Source organism: Drosophila novamexicana, unplaced genomic scaffold (genome assembly GCF_003285875.2).
Source record: "Drosophila novamexicana strain 15010-1031.04,08,12 unplaced genomic scaffold, DnovRS2.1 tig00000770-arrow-pilon, whole genome shotgun sequence".
Lineage (NCBI taxonomy): Eukaryota > Metazoa > Arthropoda > Insecta > Diptera > Drosophilidae > Drosophila > Drosophila novamexicana.
In genome coordinates this window covers 1,163,081-1,181,879 of record NW_020824821.1, presented here as the reverse complement: position 1 = coordinate 1,181,879, position 18,799 = coordinate 1,163,081, and the positions used below count along the sequence as shown (strand labels likewise).

Here is an 18,799-nt window from a genome sequence, read left to right as displayed (position 1 = left end):
CCTTTCGAGTGGCTACACGAGCGCAATATACCGTGCCATTCTTAATGGGTACAGGGTATAAGACAATAATCATAATTTTGGTAGACGCCGCAGCACAGACTCACGCGAAGACTCCAGCTGAAGAGTGAGGCGGAAAAGAGACCTTTAGACACCTTTACTAAACACCAGTTAGCAGTCACTAAGTCACTTAGTCATTCAGTCAGTCACTCTGTCGGCGTCGACGTCGCTGCCAGCGTAGAGCTGGGCTTTGCATTGGATCGCCTCCTCATGGAAGGGGGCTTTAAAATCAAGCCGCGACGCTGACAACGTTCACAGTTGTCGTTCTCAGCTGCGCGTTGTTGGTCGTCTGTCGCGAATCGAGTTGCATAAATTACATAATTATTGCTTATTTGTTAATAATATTGTGATTGTTGTTGTGCGTGCAGCGTGTCGTGTGTTAATTGTTTAGATCTTTGTATATATAACAAATTAAAATGCTGAAATATTTGTGCATTGTGGCCGCTCTCATGCAGCCGATCTGCTTCACACAGGCCGAAACGCGTAAGTTCTCAAAACGATCTCAATTGAGATACAGTCTAAAAATTCAAGTGTGCGAAAAGTCGTGCTTCAACAAGTTTAAATAATTGCATATTAATATGTTGAATGTGCGACTATCTAAAGGGAAATAAATGTCTAATCTCTGATTTTCTTTCAACCTGATTGATCAATGCACAATTTTTTATTCTATATTATTTATATATTATATTATATATATTATATATATTTAATATGAAATTATATAAATGAGATTGTTGGCTGTAGACAGATATGGAATATATATTTTATATATTATATATAACATGAGATAAATAAGATTGTTGGCTGGACTTTTCTTATAGATATAGAAGTGGATTCAAGTTGGGCTTTTTCACATTATAGGATTCTTTTTTTTATAAAAGCATGTACTTTACTTTCACAATTGATGTCTAGCTCGGAGTACCGCGGAAATGTTTGTTTATTATTATACTAAAAGTTCCAATATTCATTTAATATATTATAATATAATTGTGTCTATATTAATTTAGCTTAGTTTATATGAAGCAAACAGTTAAGTGCATTGTGATCTTGTTTGGCACCCTTCTAAAATGCAAAAAAGTCCCATTTCATTAGTAAAGTTAGACAGGTCGGCTAATTAGCTGGAAAAATGTGGGTGTACACAAGATGAGTTCGCGATATTTGCAATTAGCATTTATAGCTCTTCACATTTGTCTATATTTTTAATGCAAAATTCAAATGTGTCAAGTGAAGCGCATATCGATCATAAATATAATGTACATTCTGTGTAGTTTACAGGTAGCGTGTGTTAATTGCCCAAAGCGACACCGTTTGAGGTAGAAAAAATAAACTCGGGCAGGTGTACTATGTGAAGAAAAGCTCAGACAAAACTAAAAGACAAACTTCCGCATCCACAAAAGACGCATTGAAAATGCAAACTATGAACCAAATTCATATTTAATGAACGCAACTAAAACTCAAAACAAATAAAACAAAGACTCTTATTCAAGTTTCCGTTAAACAACCTTCAACTTGAATTTTATGCTGAGCTGCAGTCGCGCCGCTAATGATCAGCAGCCGAATATAAACCATATTTAATGATATAGCAATGATATGTGACGGTCGTGCAGCACATAATATCACATAAAATATAATGGCAGACAGGTTCTTGATCGTTGCATTTCGAAAGACCTTGGCTTCACGGCCTTGCCAGAGATCTCGCACTTGGTCTTGGCCAGGCCTGAACTTGAATTTAAGTTGGCCGATTCTGGCCAGAGTCGTTGAACTTTATACGAACTGAAAATATATTACCGGAAACTGAAATGGAAATTGAATTTTGTTTAAACAACTAAGTGACAAATATTTTAATGCTTCTTCTTCTTCTTTTTGTTGTTTGCTCAACAGCTGCGTACATTAAACAATGCCGTCGCGACGATCCCAAGCTCGTGGACTGCTTCAGTGCTTCCCTGGAGCACCTGAAGCCCTATCTGGCCAGCGGCATACCAGAGATAGAGGTGTGTAACCCTTCGGCCCGTGGCATGTGGCATGCCCCATGCACATATTTGCATTGCTAAACGAGTTGCAGTTGCATAAGGCACAAAATGGCAAATGCCAAATGCGGCGCTTGCGCAACGTTTCGCTAGTTGCCAGTTGCATGCGGCAGTTGCCATTCAAGTGCGGAAATTGTCTGTCTTGATTCGGTTTGCAATTGCAACAATTGTGGCACATTCATCGACATTTCCCTCTTCTTTGCAGCTGCCGTCAGTGGAGCCCTTCAAGATGGACACGCTGGCTCTGCAGCTGACCGAGGGACCGCAGGGCTATAAGATCACGCTGAAGAACATGGAGGCCTTTGGAGCCAGCAACTTTGAGGTGAAATCGTTAAAGCTCGGCGAGAATGGCGGTGAGCCCTTCAAGGCGCGCATTTTCATGCCAAAGCTGAAGATCGAGGCCAACTACACCAGCGCCGGCGTCCTGCTGATCATACCCGCCTCCGGCGGTGGCGATTTCCATGCCGTATTCAATGGCGTCACCGCCGATCTTACCGGCAAGACGTCCGCACGCGGCAAGTATTTGCACGTGGACTCGCTCAGCATAGTCCTGGACGTGGACAAGGTCACCATGAGCATCTCGCGCGCTTTCAACAACAATCGTATTCTACGTAAGTAGCATGTAGATGCATCCTTAAAAGCTCATATTATTCTAAAAATGTTCTATTATACTTTCAGTGGAGGCTACCAATCTCTTCCTGCGCGACAACTCACAAATTGTCCTGGAGGCCATGCAAGCGCAGCTGCAGAAGAAGTTGGCCAACGAATTTGGCAAACTGGCCAATCAGCTGCTCAAAAACGTTCCTATCGACCAGTTTTACGAGAATTAGTCAACCTAGGATAAGGACTCTTAAGTCTTAAGTTTTAATTACTTGTTAAATACTAGTTATTGATATGAACAAAGTATTAAACAATTTCCTTACATACTGTAAACAACCCGTTTGCCTTCTATATTTCCCTTTTTGGGGGTAACTAGGCTGGGTCGCGAAATTTTACCACAGATTCAGCTGAAATACCAGGCGAACAGAAATGCCCAGCAGGTAGATAAGCGATTTAACTGACATGCCTGCAACATCGATTGTTAAGGGGCAATTGCAAAATTCAGCTAAAATACCAGGCGAACAGAAATGCACAGAAGGTAGACAGGCGATTTTCAACTGAATATATTAAGATGCTGTTAACTTACATGCCTGCTACATCGACTGTTAAGTCGGCTTTTAAAGTGCACTTGGCTTTTTTTTTTTTTTTTATTATTATGTATTATTATGTAGAACCTGTACAATCATAATTTAGTACCATAACAACACATGGATAGAAATGTTATTTAGATAGTCTTACTGGGACCCAATCGTCTTGGCAAAACCTTGCCGTTTGAGTCGCCTTAGACGTTGGGCAGGGAGTAGTCCTCTGGCGAGCAGGCTGCGGTGTCTCAGCAATCTGTCGCTGTATCTGCTTGTGTGCCTTCCAATCTGTTATTCGACTGTATGCACTTTGAGGTCTTTATGGAGTGTAGAACCGCGTACGTATCAGGGACAGTTGGTTATCTGTCGTAGTACCCGATTCTGCAGTATTTATAATTTGATTTGGCTGCAATCCCTCAAATCTACACTCCATAGAGCCATATCGGCAAAATACAGTGCACGTATACAGCTCTATTGCATCTCAGCAGCAAGGTGTTCCCTTTATTGTTGAGCCACAGCAGTTGTTGCAGTTTGTAGCGACATTTTTTTTACCGTAGCTTTGAGGTGTGGCCCAAAGGTAGGGTGCTTGTCTAAGGTGATGCCGAGATACTTAGCTTGTGGCGGCTGCTCCAGGGTAACTCCTTCAAGCTGAATTGGAGGGATATGCATCCGCATTTTGAGGGTGAAGCATGGGTTAATAGTTTTTAACGGGTTAACCTTCAAATTCCACCGTTTGCACTAAGCTGCGAGAGTATCCAGATACCCCTGATACCCCATTGCTAGCTTCTACGCAACTTTTGGAGTTATAAATGACTGCAATGTCATCTGCATATGTCGCAATAATAGCCTTAGAGGGATCTTCCATATGTTGAGAGGTAGTTGGGTCTATCTGAGGTATACAACGAGTAGAGCAGCGGACCAAGAACACTGCCCTGTGGCACTCCTACTCTCATAGTATAGATGGACGAGTATGTGTCCCTTACCTTGACCTTGAACTCTCGTGCTTCCAGATATGACCTTAGAAGGCCATAGTACGGTTCAGGTAAAACGTTTTTTATTTTGCACATTAATCCATCGTGCCACACCTTATCGAACGCTTGCTGTATGTCGATGAAGACAGCGTTTGAGAACTCTAGGTCGTCAAAAGCCTGCATGATGTGCTTCACCAATCAGTGGACCTGTTTCACAGTGCCGTGTCCCTCTCGAAATCCGAATTGGTGATCCGGCAAGATATTACATTGGCTTGTTATGACAGTAATCCGATTAGCAATAGTCCTCTCCCATAGTTTAGACAGGGAGGGTAAGAGACTTACTGGCCGATACGACTCAGGATCAGCTTCTGGTTTTCCAGGCTTGTGAATCATCATAATCGCTGCTAGTTTCCATTGCTTTGGAACACTTGGAGCCAGGTAATAGCATTAAAAATTAGCACTATATACAGAAGCGCGCTTGTAGGCAGGGCTTTCAGTGTAGCATTACAGATTCTATCGATACCCGGAGCTTTATTTTTCTGCAATAGCTGGATCGCGTCAGTTATTTCATCAATCCTTATAGGCTCAATAGGCAGGGACATCTGCAGGGGGGTCTGCAGAGTCTGATGGGTCTCCCTGGCCTATCGTAGCAAATTCATAAGGAGTGAAATGATCCTCAAGATGATATCCGAAAGCATTAGCCTGTTCCCTTTCGTTTTTAGCAAGTTCGCCACCAGGACTTCGGACAGGTACCTGTCTAAAGGGTTGTCGTTTGAGTGATTTTGTACATTTCCATAGAGAGTAGTTTGCATTAACGGTGTAGTCCATGGAAGCCAGTTTTTGCTCGAAGAAATCACTTCTGAGTTCCCTTAGGAGGTTACGTAGCTGTTTTGCTGCTCGGTTCCACAAAATTCGGTCCCAAGGATCTTGGGATCGAATTGCTCTTCTTCGAAGGCATCTCTCTGTTCTCATCAGCTCTTTAGCCTCACTCGTAAGAACAATGCTATAACGAATGGGACGTGACTCGGTGTTGGGTGGAGTTGTGGCAGTAGCAGCGCTATGTATATTTTCAGTTAGAAAATCTACTGCATTCTCAATGTCTACCTCAGAGTCCAAGGTCGGATTTAATTGAATCGAGCATTCAAGATGTTGTCTGAAAGCCATGATGTCGTACGGTTGGTAATTAATCGAGGGTTTGGCCTGACATAAGAGCCATCTGTTTGCAAATTTACAACAAGGGCTATATGGTCAGAGTCTAGATCCCAGCTTTGGCCGATATTTGTTTGAGAATCCGGTATCCCATGGTATAATGCGAAATCAATGCAACTAGGTGTGTGACTAGAAACATATGGGTATCTAGTTGGTGATCCTGTTGCGAGAATATTAGCTCCTCTGGCTGTACTGGCTTCGGCTAGTTCTCGGCCTCTGGGTGAATTGTAGGTATCTCCCCACAGCCAATGTCGCGCATTCCAGTCTCCGACAACCAGATACCTTTGGCCGCAAGAAGCGAGTATGTCACTGAAATGCCCTTCTTCAATTCTATTTCTTGGTGAGCAGTATATGGCGCTATATTCCATGTCTCCCAAACCTGTGGCAACTTTTATTAAAGACATTTGTATGGTGCTCCTTTCAATTACTCTTTGTGGAAAATGGCGAAGAGAGCTCCTCACGAATACCGCCGCTCCTCCGACACCGTGGTTGTGACGTGATGGCGTGTAAGCGGGATAGAAGGTGTACCCGTGTATTTTGACTGTTTCTCCTCGGTTTAGTCTGATCTCGGTTAGAAGGTCGACATTGTTGTTTTGCGCGAAGAGCTCAACTTCCAAATTAGGATCTTGAGTGGATTCATTGGGAGGCTGAGGCGCTGTTTTAAAGCTGGGGAGTCGATCCATCCCCTGTCCATTGCTTTATCATGCTGCCCAATTCATGGACCATTTTTTCAAGCCGTTCTAGTCGTTGACTATTTTGCTAGTTTTGTTGTTGTTGTTCCCGTTGCTGCTCCTGAAGCCACAAGAGGAATTGCTGCTGCTACTGTAGTTGCAGCTGTTGTTGCCATTTCAGAAATTGTTGTTGCTGTTGTTCCAATAATGATTAAACGTCAGCTGGATGCTGCTGCTGCCTGATATTTTCTATTGGCTTTAGTAGCTGACAGACATCTTTATTCGGCCTCTTGGAGCTAGTATTGGGAGATAATGGTTTCTTCCTCTTATTTTTCAAATTCTTTTGGGCTGCCCCCAATTTTGAAGCAGCTTCACTAAGAACTAAGCAGTTTATTTTAGAAGCTCCACTGATTGTTGCAGAGGTAATGTCTGAGGAGCATTGGGTAAAGCTAGCTGCATGGTTATCCATGCTTCCGCAATGGCTCACACTGCTGGTTGCAGCAGTTGCCGTGGTGTAAATAGAATTACTAGTGGCACTAGTACGTAACAGGCTATTAATAAAATTTGTCCTGATTTCCAATGGTGATTTTCCAGCTACTTGGCGCATTTTTCCATAATCAATCGGCTTATTACTAAGCTGACAGTTAGAAAAAGGATCCATATCCATATTAAATTAGTTTATATTTGTTAACTTCAACGTTAAAGTTAAGCTTATAAACAGATAACTTTGCTGATAAGCGCCGCGTTTATTGCCCCTCTTGTGTGGCTGCGCGCGGAGAGAGGGGTAATGTTTTGCCCAAAAGGGCAACGAATGCAGTCTTATCGCACTACACTTGCGTTTTGTTGGTGTCAAACTGCCGACACTGCACAAGACAGCGTCCGAAATTTTCGATTTGTGCTATTTTTAGCACACGTAGATTGCACAATTGATCAACTCGTACTTTCTCTATGCGTGGCACAACCGATCTCGATGAGAGCAGATTAGTGACTCAGTGCACTTGTCAAATTCAGATAAAGTACCAGGCGAACAGAAATGCAAAGAACGTCGCCAACATTTTTTCGAACGAAAAATTATGTTGCATACCCGCAAGTTACGAAAATGTTAGGCTGCTGTTGACTAACATTAATGTTAGCTGGGTAGCTGTTAATCAGCAGCCGCTGATAAAAAAATCGTAGAGCTTAAATATCTCCGCTATTTTTCCCCCGATATCGGAGGGATATACCTCTTTCGACGCGAAATACACTAGGGCCTTACGAATTAAAAATCCAAACAACGAAAGTTCTGCAAGCAGCTGAAAAAATACGAAATAAAAGATCCGGCTGGTCGTTTTTAATGTTTCTTTTTATTAAATATGTAGAAGTATTTAGTTTTACAATTGTTCATCTTTAGTTATGTTCGTACACCTATGTACATACGAGTGGCTAATTAGGTTTTCCTTTTCATTTAATTGAATTCGAGTTGTTTTTGGGTGTTGTTGTTGTTGTTGTTGTGGCATTAATGGGGGCATTACAAATAAGTAGAAAGCAATAACCAATCCCAAGTCGTACAGTTCTAGTATTGGTCGAAAGTGCTCCAAATCTGCAGCTGGAGTAAGTGTAAGGATTAATCGCTAACTATAAAAATCAATGCAACTTTTGCTAAAATGCTAACTAAAAATGTGAAATATATATAAATTTTTAAAAGAAAAACAATTCGCAAACGGCAATTTTTGAGCAAATGAAATTATTTGGCCAACAAGAAAAGAAGTTTAATGTCCAAGATGCAAATCCAAAGATGTTATTTTGGTTTTTGTAAGACTAGGAATAAAGTTGATCAAAATTGAAGTTTTCTTGCCAAATGCCAAATATACCTTTCCTTACACCCCAATTGCAAACATATATGCCTTGTACGAGTACTCTGTATATATATACAATTTTATATATGGGGTTGTCTCGCTGATTTAGCTGTTGTTTCTCTACAAGTTTGTTGTCGTAATGCATTGCTATCATATTCCTATTGCATATCGAGAATTGCTCATCCAGAACAAGTTTCAAGTAAAAATCTATATAGTTATACATACATTTCATTTCTACAATGGAAAAATTCTACTATTTGAAATTATTTCTTGGGGGTTATTTAGTGTTTATTATTTGTTAATTTTTTATGTATGTCTTTTTGTTATGCTTTCAATTTTACATTTGGGTTTTCTCTTTTTTTTTTATTTTAGTGAATTTTGATAGTTGGTAATTTTGTTAAAATGTTCGGCCTGGAAAAAGTGCAGCTTGCCAAGGCTTATAAAAAAATATGTCCGTTTACTTACTGGCTCATATAAAAGTTGATCATTCTTGGTTATATCATTATATGTATGTCATAGACAGCTAGACTGTATATATAAAAAATGCGCCGTATAAAATGCCTCAAACTTTGCGCTGTCTTTTGTTTTTTTTTTTTTTTCATCTAGTTTTGGTTTTGTTGGAATGGTTATAGGTTAGTTTTATATATATATATATATAAATATATATTATATATAGTTATCCATTAAATGTATGCCATATTAATATGAATTTTGATTTCAGATTTGTTGTCATCGCAGCCTTCTATTGAAGCCAATTGGTTGGAACTTTAACGTGAAGCAATATGAATGTGTTTAAAAATCGTGATAAAACAGAAGAACAATTGGAACAACCAATCGAATTGTGGAATTAAAACAATTCCATTTCCGCTACATAATAAATGGTGTTCATTTTCTTTATTTTTTCTCACAATAAAATAAGCATTAAATATAATTTGTATAATAAACATAAGAGTTGTTGTTTTTTTTTCCATTGTAATGCATAATTAAATCAAATGCTCGAAAGCTTGAATGCTATCCACGAATTTGTTAATTGTTTTTCGATTTTTGTTTTTGTTTTTGTTTTTCTTTATATATAGACTCGTACGTAACTTGTGCCGATTGCGCGCTGTTTACAAAACTAAAGGTTCCTCGGTGTGTATGTATGTGTGTTTGCGTGTGTGTGTAACTACAAAATATAATTATTTATGCTTTATAAGTATGTACGTGTATGTATAATATAAATTTATATATATATATTTATATGTATAATTTATAGTTCTTACTTGACATCTGCCCTATAGCGTTTGCCTGTCCGTCCTGCCATGCTCAACTTCTTTTGCTATCATTCTATGCTTTTTACAACAAATTACAAATGGGTTTTCCTTATTTTTTTTCAGTGTATGCTTTAGCTATGTCCTTAGCTTAGTTTACAATCTTTTGCTGTCGAAAAATTTTACAAATTTCTGCTGTATAGTATATATATATAATGTATATTTCTTTAGGATTTAGTTTAAATATGGTAATATTATTATTCAACGCCAGTTTAGTATGCACTTGTATTCGAGTGGCAAAATAAAATGTACAATTTAAAAAGTTTGTTAGTTTTGCCAAATTTGAAATTTGTTTTTGCATTTTGCGGCCACGTCGATGATGCCTTTCGAGCACCAGCAAAATGTAGTTATATAAAAACCAATTTCAGACAAATCTTTTTTACTTTGTGTTCGTTTTTAAACTACGCTTTGCTTAAGTCATAGGGTTTTATTTTGTTGATGCATTTTTATATAAGTTAAGTTACAATTGTTTACACTTGTTTTTTTGTTTTGCATTTTATTTTGTAATTGATTTTTGTCGGTCTACTCGAAAGTGTTTCACATGCGTGCAAAATATTTTTACTGTAAAAACTAGCAATATATTTCTATATATATTTATTTAGAGTATATGTATACACATACACATATTTTTATATTCATGTAGATAGCGCTAGTTGCGTCTTAAATTTCACTGTACTGCTGGTTCTTCTTCTTCTTTAACTCTACACACATTTTATTTTACATATACAAATACATCGCATATCATAAGTAAGTATTTAAAATCTGCTTTAACTGCAAGTCATAATCGAGTGTAATACATATATAAATATGCACATATATGCTTGCCTGTGTGCATGTGTGTGTGTGTGTTTTATTTAAGAGCTTGTCTTAGGCTAACTACTACAGCTATGCAGCTTAGCGCGTGTGTATGTGTGTGTGAGTGTGTGTTATACAATGCGTCTTTAACTATGCAGAACTTGAGAATCTAAATACAGAGTTTTTGTTGGATTATGAATTATGTAAATTAAAATTAATCAGTGCATTGCGCTCTGTAGACAGGCAGTTGATTGGTAAATAACTAAAAATATAAATAATCAAAATATACCCAAAAATACACAACTATAATACGAAAATTATTTCTGCGCCAACGCTTGAAATGCGCTCGGGGCATATGGATGTGTCTGTGAGTGTGAGCGTGTGTGTGTGTGTTTGGGAGTGCGGGGTAGAGTGTATGGGTATAGTTTGAAATTTAGACAAAATTACATATGCTCAATGCTAAATTTTCATATATATACAAAAACACGTGTTTAAAAAAATATTATGTGTTTAAAGAGCAAAACCGACAAAAAATAAAGAAGTTTAATAAAATTATGCACAAATTCAGAATTTAAATTCGTTTTTTTAGTATCGAATAAGGCGTCGAGAAATATTCTAAATGTACAAAAATTTTGACTTTTTACAACATGTTTGCGTGTGAGTGTTACATACATACAATACAAGCTTGGCAATTTACAAGTGTGTGTGCGTCTCGGTGTGTGTGTGTGTGTGAGTACTAGCACAACGAATGCATTTCAAGCTGCGCAGTTTAAAACAAATTAAAATACAATCAAAACAGCGAGCGTCAACATGGCTGCTGCCAGTGGCTGCACAACTGTAAGCTGATAGCGAGCAAGCAGTTCAACAAAGTAGCACTGCTTGCAGGCACACTGCTTTCCGCACAGCAGCCGCGAGAGCTCAGCACGTGACGAGTTTTTATGTAGAGAAAAATATTCATAATAATATAATTATTTATATGCATTATAAGAAAGGTGGGCTAACTAACAATGACTTAAAAGTGGATTTCGAATATATTTGCATTTATGGTATTAATTAATTTGTTACACATTTGTAGGTTTTGGCTGAGAGTGAGTTGCTTGTTAAAAAAATATATCTATATATCTTTGAAAAATCGTTATAACTAAAAGCAACTTAAAAAAGAAATCATAAATCAGTAATCAGTTAAATCTTAGTCGCTAAACAGAAAAAGAGTTCGTTTCGACGGCCCGAAGAAGATCGTTTCTACAATTCTATATATATAAATACAATGCGTGTATATGTGTTGTGTGTGTGTGGGGGCGCTTAAAACGAAACAATTTACAAAATACAAATATGAATGTATATATATATATATAGTATGTATATAGACATATGTATAGTGCATGCTTTAATTGATACAATGCATGCGTATTTTCTTTATATGTATATATATATATATGTATATGTATGTGACTGTGTGTCTTTGAATTTGGGTATGCGTGTGTGTGTGTTTTCTTTAACAATATTTTGTTTTTGTTACAAGCAATTTACAAACAAATGTTCGATTAAAATTAATGAGAATTTTACAAAACAGTTTTGAATTTTACAAGTGAACAAATTGACAAAAAAAATTAATTTAATAATTATTACATTGTTTTACATGGTTTTAGTTTTCCTTATTTTTTTTTTTTGTTGTTTGTTTTTTTTGTACAAAATTTTACATAGCCCAAAAGCAACGTGAAATTGTTGCAAAACGCAACGCTAAAGAGTTCAAATTTGTGTGTGTGTGTGTTGGTTTGCTTGAGTGTGTTGGTGTGTGTGTGTGTGTGTTGGTGTGCGTGAGTGTGTTGGTGTGTGTGTGTGTGCTGCTGGCTTTTATATAACGAAGTTCTTTACACATATTGAATTTGTTTGCTCTTTAGCCTACATGCTACATTTAAGTTGTTCATTATGTTTTATTGTATATATTTTATACTATTCATATATATATATGTATGTTTGAAATGGTTGCAGTTAAATTCTATGCTTACTTTTTTCTTCTTCTTCTTCTTTAATCTGTTGTGTTTCGCAACGGAACGTCACGCGCTTTTGTTTAAATAATCAAATTTACAGTCGACTTGCTTAAACATTTACAAATTATTTTGTTTTTCTCTTATCTTTTGTTTCTTGAAAAGTTGTTACATCGAATATGTATGCAGACATGATTTTCTTTTGTTTTTCCATTTTCTTAGCTTGATTTTTTTTTTCGATAGCTTTTCTTTTCACATATTTTCTGTGACGCAACATTTACAAATAAAAAAAAAGTGGATTGCGCAGAATTATTCGCGCACTTGTTGCTTTTATCGAGTTTGTGTTTCTCTCAGTGTATGCTTGTGTGTGTGTTAGTATTACGCACTTTACAAAAGCGTTCAACGATCTTATTTTGTTTTTTGTTACAATTGAATATACAATTTATCGATTGCTCCACAAGTTGGAGTCGATTACCGAGAGCCGTTCTAGGGCTGAATTTAAATCATTTTTGTTTTCTTCTGTGTCTGCAGTTCAGATCTTGTTATAAATAAATTACATTAGATTTATTTGTATTATTATTAGTATTTAATATTATTATGTATATTTATTTTTTTTATAATATTTATAGTAAGCATTCGCTTTGCTTTTAATGCTCTCCTCGCATTCCTTCTCCTTCATCCAAATACTAAAAACTAAAATTCGATAACGCGCCTCTCAATTCGCCACTTTACAACACTCCATTAGCTGTTGTGGGCGGCCCGATGGGTCCAAGACCGCCGACCACCACAGTACCGGACGACTCCGAGCTGGCTGGCGATGTGGGCTCGGCCATCGAGATGCCGCCATTCTCCTGCACGGCACAAATGCTGGGCGATCCAATGCTGTTCGTGGTGTTGGTTGTGGCAACTGCTGCGCCGGCGGCGGCCACCATCGACGTGGAGGATGAGGGCGCACCACTCGATCCGGTTCCGGCTGCAGCGCCGCTGTTTGCTGTGCTTGTGGCTGCTGTGCTGGCAGCGCTGGCCGTGGCAGCGGCTATGGGATTGGTTATCTTCATGTAGTATTTCTCCAGCTTGGCGTTAATGTGCTTGCCGTAGGTGTATTTGCGCAAGGCGGCCATGTGGGGTCGTATCTTGGTCATCAGCTTCTTCAGCTGCGTCGGCTCCGAGACGTCAATCATCTTCTGCACCACATAGTTGGCATACTGGTCCTTCATCATGACGTGCAAGGCACTGCAGAAAAAGTGTAGGCATTCCAATTGATCGAAATATATAAATATTGATTCTGTTTCGGATACTTACTTGTCATTGAATGTGCACACCTCATCGATGAGGCCGGTGCGCTCGCCGCGCGTGGCATGTGTCACACACTTCTCCACCACATTCGAGGCGAACTTGTGCTGCGATAACACGAGCACCTTGCCGCGCACACTGTTAATCAGTATCGATTTGTCCTCCTGTTTGCCGTGCTCTACAATAGACATGAGAATAGGGATCATTAAAACCATCTACATTTAAAGCTAATCCAAGGAATGCAGACCTATATAACATGGACCTATCTTAAATATTTATCAGCCAAAATATTATATTGTTTACGATTTGATCTCTAAAACACTTCTCTCTTAGTTTTTTCCTTTTGCAATTTAATATGCTGTCCTATGAGTCGAAAATATTAATACAAACGAAGTGAGCAACATGTTCCATTTGCGACTGCATATCGAACGGTTCGAACCGAACACATTTGCGTCTCAACTAGCTCGAACGGAATAATTGTTCGAGTATCAGAAACGGAGCATATTTCCGTTGGATCTTTAATTCTCTAATTCTTTCTCTATCAAAATTGTTATTATATAAATAAATAATTTACAAATATGTCATCTCGAAATTGTTTTGACTTCACTGAACTTACCTAGAACATGTTGTATGACGTAGTTGCCATATTGATCTTGGATTAAGTTCTCGGTATGCTCGTGCAGTTCATCCAAAATGGGCTGGGTCTGTTCGGCAGTGCAGTGCTCGAGGATGCGTTGAATGACCCGGCAGCCGTAGGGATGTGTGCTCAGTGAATAGACCTGACCCTTGAACGCATTGATGACAAACTGCAGGGCCACGGGATCGACGCATTCGATGCACTTCTGTACGACATGGTTGCCATTCTGGTCCTTGACACACTTCAAAACATGTCCGTCCAGCTCGTGAACGATCTCCTGCTGCTGCTCGGGAGAGATGCTCTCGAGCGCCTTCTGGATCACGCGACAGCCGTACATCTGGAGCGCCAGCTGCAGCACATGACCCTTGACCTGCATGCCCAGAGTGTTCTTTTGCTCCGGAGTGCCGAACTCAAAGAACTTCTGTATGACATAGTTGCCAAAGACGTCCGTCATCAGGCTGTAGGCGGCGCCCAGTATCTCATTGAAGACCATCTGCTTCTCGGCGGCTGTGGCCCGTTCCAGTTTCTGTTGGATGAACCGCGAGCCGTGCTGATCCTGCGAGAACTCGACAATGTGATTGGTCAGATCGCGCAGCTGCAAGTTCGGATAGCGCTGATTCCTAAAATCCTCCAGCAGTCGCGATCTGCCCGGCTGTGGTGCACCGGCTGCACCGGCAGCGGCCGCTGCCACAGCAGCTGCGGCGGCCGCCTGCCGCGAATTCGCCACGGCAGCGGCCACGGCCGCGGGCGTGCTGCCCGGCAGGGCCAGGTGATTCGAGAATAGCGAACTGTTCGAGCCAAACATATTGTTGGCCGCGGCCGCAACGGCCGCTGCCGCCGTAGCCGCCGGCAGACCCACCGCCAGCTGCTGCCGCTGGCGCGACTCGGCGCCGGGCGCCCGATTGCCGCCCATCAGGCACGACTGAGCCGTCGGCGGCGGTGTCAGCGGTGCGCCCAACGGACTGGCCGAGGCATTTACCGCCGCCGCGCCCAGAGCTCCATACGCGCTCGCATTGGACATGGCGCCGGGCCACTTAGCGCGTGCTGCGGCCGCAGCTGCTGCTGCAGCGGCCTGGGCCACGCTGCTGTTAACCGCATTCGCGGCGGCGGCGACGCTGCTTGTGGTGTAGTCCATGGCCGAGGGGCTGAAGGCGGATGTGCTGCGATCGAACGAGTCACGACGACCGCTCAGCGAGTTTGTGTTCAATGCTAGGCCTGTTTAGGAGAGAAGCAAAAGAGAGAGAGAGACTTAAATACTGTGTAGAATATGTAAAGCGGATAGATAAAGACAAAGTGATACAAAGAGGAGAGAAGAGGGGATCTCAGTATTAAGCCTATAAAATTAGGTTCAAGCTTGGAATTTATATATTTGAGCTTAACTCTGAACCGAAAGCAGAAATCAAATTATACTCTATACAAAATGGATTTTCGCTGTTCATTTATAATATGTGAAATGGTCACCCAGATATATTTCAGTGTTGTAAAATGTTAAGCCCCCACCAACAGCTAAACTATTACTATGCTGTTCCCATATTAAACAACCACTAAAAAAGGTAATTGCAATGGATGGCAGCAAAGCCGAAGCATATATCCAACAGCTTGTCCATTCGAAGTCTCAATTTACTAGCTGAGCAAATCTAAGTGGGTCACGGGAAAGCGGCAGAGACATGCATTCCACAGAGAAATAGAAAGAGTGAGAAAGAGAGAGAAAGAGAGAGAGAGAGAGAGAGAGAGAGAGAGAGAGAGATAGAGAGAGAGAGAGAGAGAGAGAGCGAACAACTTATGGCAGAGTATGCGCTATTTTAATTAATCGAGTTACGGCGTTCAGCGTTCAGGAACGGGCTAGTGTAGGGCGCTCGTAAACTTAATTGCCTACTTTTAGGGCGCAGCTGTGGCCTCTTAGTTTCAGTTTAATGCGGCTCAGTAACGAGACAGAGGAAGAGAAAGAGGGAGATAGAGATAGAGATAGAGCTGCCCACTTACATATTTAACTAGCGGGGAGTAAGTGTAATACTCGTAATGTCAACCATTAAGGAAGCACATATGCGCTCCAAGAGTCACATAGCAAAGCTCTAGGAATATGTAAAAGGATACTGAGAGAAAGAGGGAGAGAGACGCAGGGCGGACGCTTTAAGCTCATATAAAAACAGAAGCAAGAGTAGAGGGTGGCAGTGGGACTTGCCGTGCTGCCGACTTGATGGATGCTGTAATATGTCACTGGCATTGATTTGCAGAGCAGAGGCGTAGAGCTAAAGGGAATGCCCAGGGGCAGAATTTATAGGCTGAGTGAAGTGAAAAAAGTGAAAGTTTTGCGCCTGCCAGAATGCAATCCCGTTTACAACCGACAACTTACAACTTGAGCCGCGGCGCAGGCAACTTTGCGTCCTAATGAATTTATTGCCTGTCGTCTGTTGCACATGCCCCAAAAAGTCTGCAGCAGTAAATGGTTGCGGCAAGCCATGCAACACGCAACTTTGCCAGGCGGCAAATGCGAAAATAAATTGCGCAAATTTCTATAATTTTCCCTTGGCGTAGGCTTCAAAAGTTCCATAAAAATAGCAAACGGCAGCGATTGCCACCTCCTAATAAAAGGCATACGTATATATATACGTATATATATATATATATATATATATATATAATTAAATAATATATATATATATATATATTAGTTTATAAAAGTTTCGCAAGTTTCGCAGTCTAAATGAAGCGCTAGAGAATTACAAAGATTATATCTAAAATGGCGTGAAAACTGCTTAAGTTTAAGAACTTGCGCAATAAAGAGATATTAGAAGCTAGAAATATAATTATGTTTGTTTAACAGTATATCACAGCTAATTCAGTGTTGGAGAAGGTCGTAGACGTGAATTAAGTGCTATAAAGTGTTGTAAGTTGTGCTCATTAAAGCAAAGGTTTTATTTGAGTAAAGATGAAAATGCTGTCAGTTTAATGTAGTGTTGTAAAATATAAGTAAGCTGTGTTGTAATTGTCTAATTAAATCTTGAAATAATTTACCAAAAGCTCGAAATGAATTTACACAAAATTGTTTTGAATGACAATTGACAATGAATTTGTAATTGAATTTGTAATCAATTTTATACAACGTTGTAAAATTGCAATAGTAATCCTTGAATACTATTATAGCTCGAACATTTAATTAAAACTTCTTAAATGTTTTCTCTCTTTCGCGTTTTCTCTTTGTGCTTCTCTGCATTTCAATACAAAATTCTAATTGCAACAACAAGAAGCGAGTGAAGGAAATGTAAATTCCATAGTGTTGTCATGCAGCCAGTGTTGTAAAATACTATGCTTAATAAATGACATTAACATTTGAGCGAACCGCCGACTTGTCTGGCACAAACTTTTAATTTCTGCATTTAAATTGCAACTAATTTGGCGCACTTCAGAGACGCGACTGCTAAATTCCAATTCAAATGCAGGCAATGAACATGCCTAGGCAGCATACTGGGAAGGGGTGTTGGTTAAAAGGCGGGTTGGAATGGATTATGTTGTACAAACAATTTGCGTCAATGAAAGTGTCGAGTGGGCGGCCAGCAAAAGAGTCTGAACTAGGCAAGGGGTGGATGCTGGAGTGAACACCTCTTCGGGTTTGGATGTTTGCCAGTCTCTGTTTATTTTATTTGCTTTGCCCCTGCCACGCCTCCCCCTGCACAGCATTCGGTGTGCTGCGTGGCAGTTGCAACAATTTAAAAGGGAATTATTCATGCAATTTGCATGCAGAGAGAGTGCGATGGGAGAGGCAGAGACAGGCAAGTCGAGTATCGGCAGTCGAAAACAGTCGTAATAATTAAGAGCGGCAACTACCTATCTTCCACAGTCGCCCCCCCTTCGACCACAGTCCCAGCTTCTAATGCTTCGGGCTATGTCTGACACGGCTCGCTGCCTTCCCCACTCCCACACTTACATACACCCCATCTGTCTATCCCTCTGGTGGGTTGCCTTTGCAAGCACACTTTGTCAAATGAAACTGCAGCATGCCACACACAACACACTCACATACACACGCCCCCACACACACACATGTGTTGGGGGCATTAAAAAGACGGCCCCGTTTATTGCAGGCGACATTTTGTGGTTTATGCACACGTTCCACATGTGAGCAGAGACAAATGCCACCTCACAGACACGACTACATCCACCAGATGCCGCTGCTCAGCCTAATGTAATCATTTTATGAATTATAAATGCACACACGTGTTCGGCACACGTCCTCACAGATACAGGCACTAAAAAAAAGAAAACGCATTAAATAAAATGTCTTGAGTTATTTAAATGCCCGGAAACTATTGCAAGTGCGGACGACTAAGGAGCTGGCTGAGGTTGTAAACGTCCTGAAGTAGGCTATGAAAAAAAGACACAAAACAGTGTTGAGCGCGAGCTATACAAAAATATAATTAGTATTGGAAAAGAGCGCATAAAAATTGCAACAATTTACAACAGTTTGACAGCTGCTCGAACGACATCATTGTGTCCCTAGATCAATGGAAAAAAGAGGGTACTCTACGGAACACCTTCTCTCAAGTCCAGCATACAGCATAGCTGCATATCTATTAATATATATGCCTAAGCGAACATATATGTCCGCTCTAAGACATGTAAAGCTCACATATTGCAACAGAAGTCCTCAATTCGATCTATTTTCAGCTGACTTTTGGTCATCTATTTGTACTCTATTATTGCATATTCAAACGAGCAGAAGGAAAGTTGCTGGTTTAAATCGTCGGCTAGTGCAATAAATAATTGCTGTTTTTCTGTCGCCTATATATCTATATCTAGCTATATCTTTTTCACAATTTCATCTTTT

The 18,799-nt window shown here is 40.1% G+C and overlaps 2 protein-coding genes across 2 annotated transcripts in view; one reads left to right on the top strand and one right to left on the bottom strand.

The window, feature by feature from the left end:
- Positions 1 to 319: 319 nt before the first annotated feature.
- On the top strand, positions 320 to 3,005 carry LOC115763847. Its single transcript, XM_030706616.1, has 4 exons — positions 320 to 540; positions 1,939 to 2,048; positions 2,290 to 2,695; positions 2,763 to 3,005. The coding sequence occupies exons 1-4, from the start codon at positions 474 to 476 to the stop codon at positions 2,912 to 2,914; spliced, it is 735 nt and encodes a 244-aa protein (XP_030562476.1). The 5' UTR covers positions 320 to 473; the 3' UTR covers positions 2,915 to 3,005.
- A 9,608-nt stretch (positions 3,006 to 12,613) lies between these two features.
- The window catches only part of LOC115763871 (maternal protein pumilio-like), a 121,098-nt gene continuing 114,912 nt past the window's right edge, over positions 12,614 to 18,799 (bottom strand). Inside the window, exons 6-8 of the mRNA XM_030706649.1 lie at positions 13,954 to 15,189; positions 13,347 to 13,515; positions 12,614 to 13,277 (exon numbers count right to left, since the gene is read on the bottom strand). Of these exons, the coding sequence (XP_030562509.1) occupies positions 12,773 to 13,277; positions 13,347 to 13,515; positions 13,954 to 15,189 (1,910 nt within the window). The 3' untranslated portion in view covers positions 12,614 to 12,772. The remainder of the gene's footprint in view (positions 13,278 to 13,346; positions 13,516 to 13,953; positions 15,190 to 18,799) is intronic.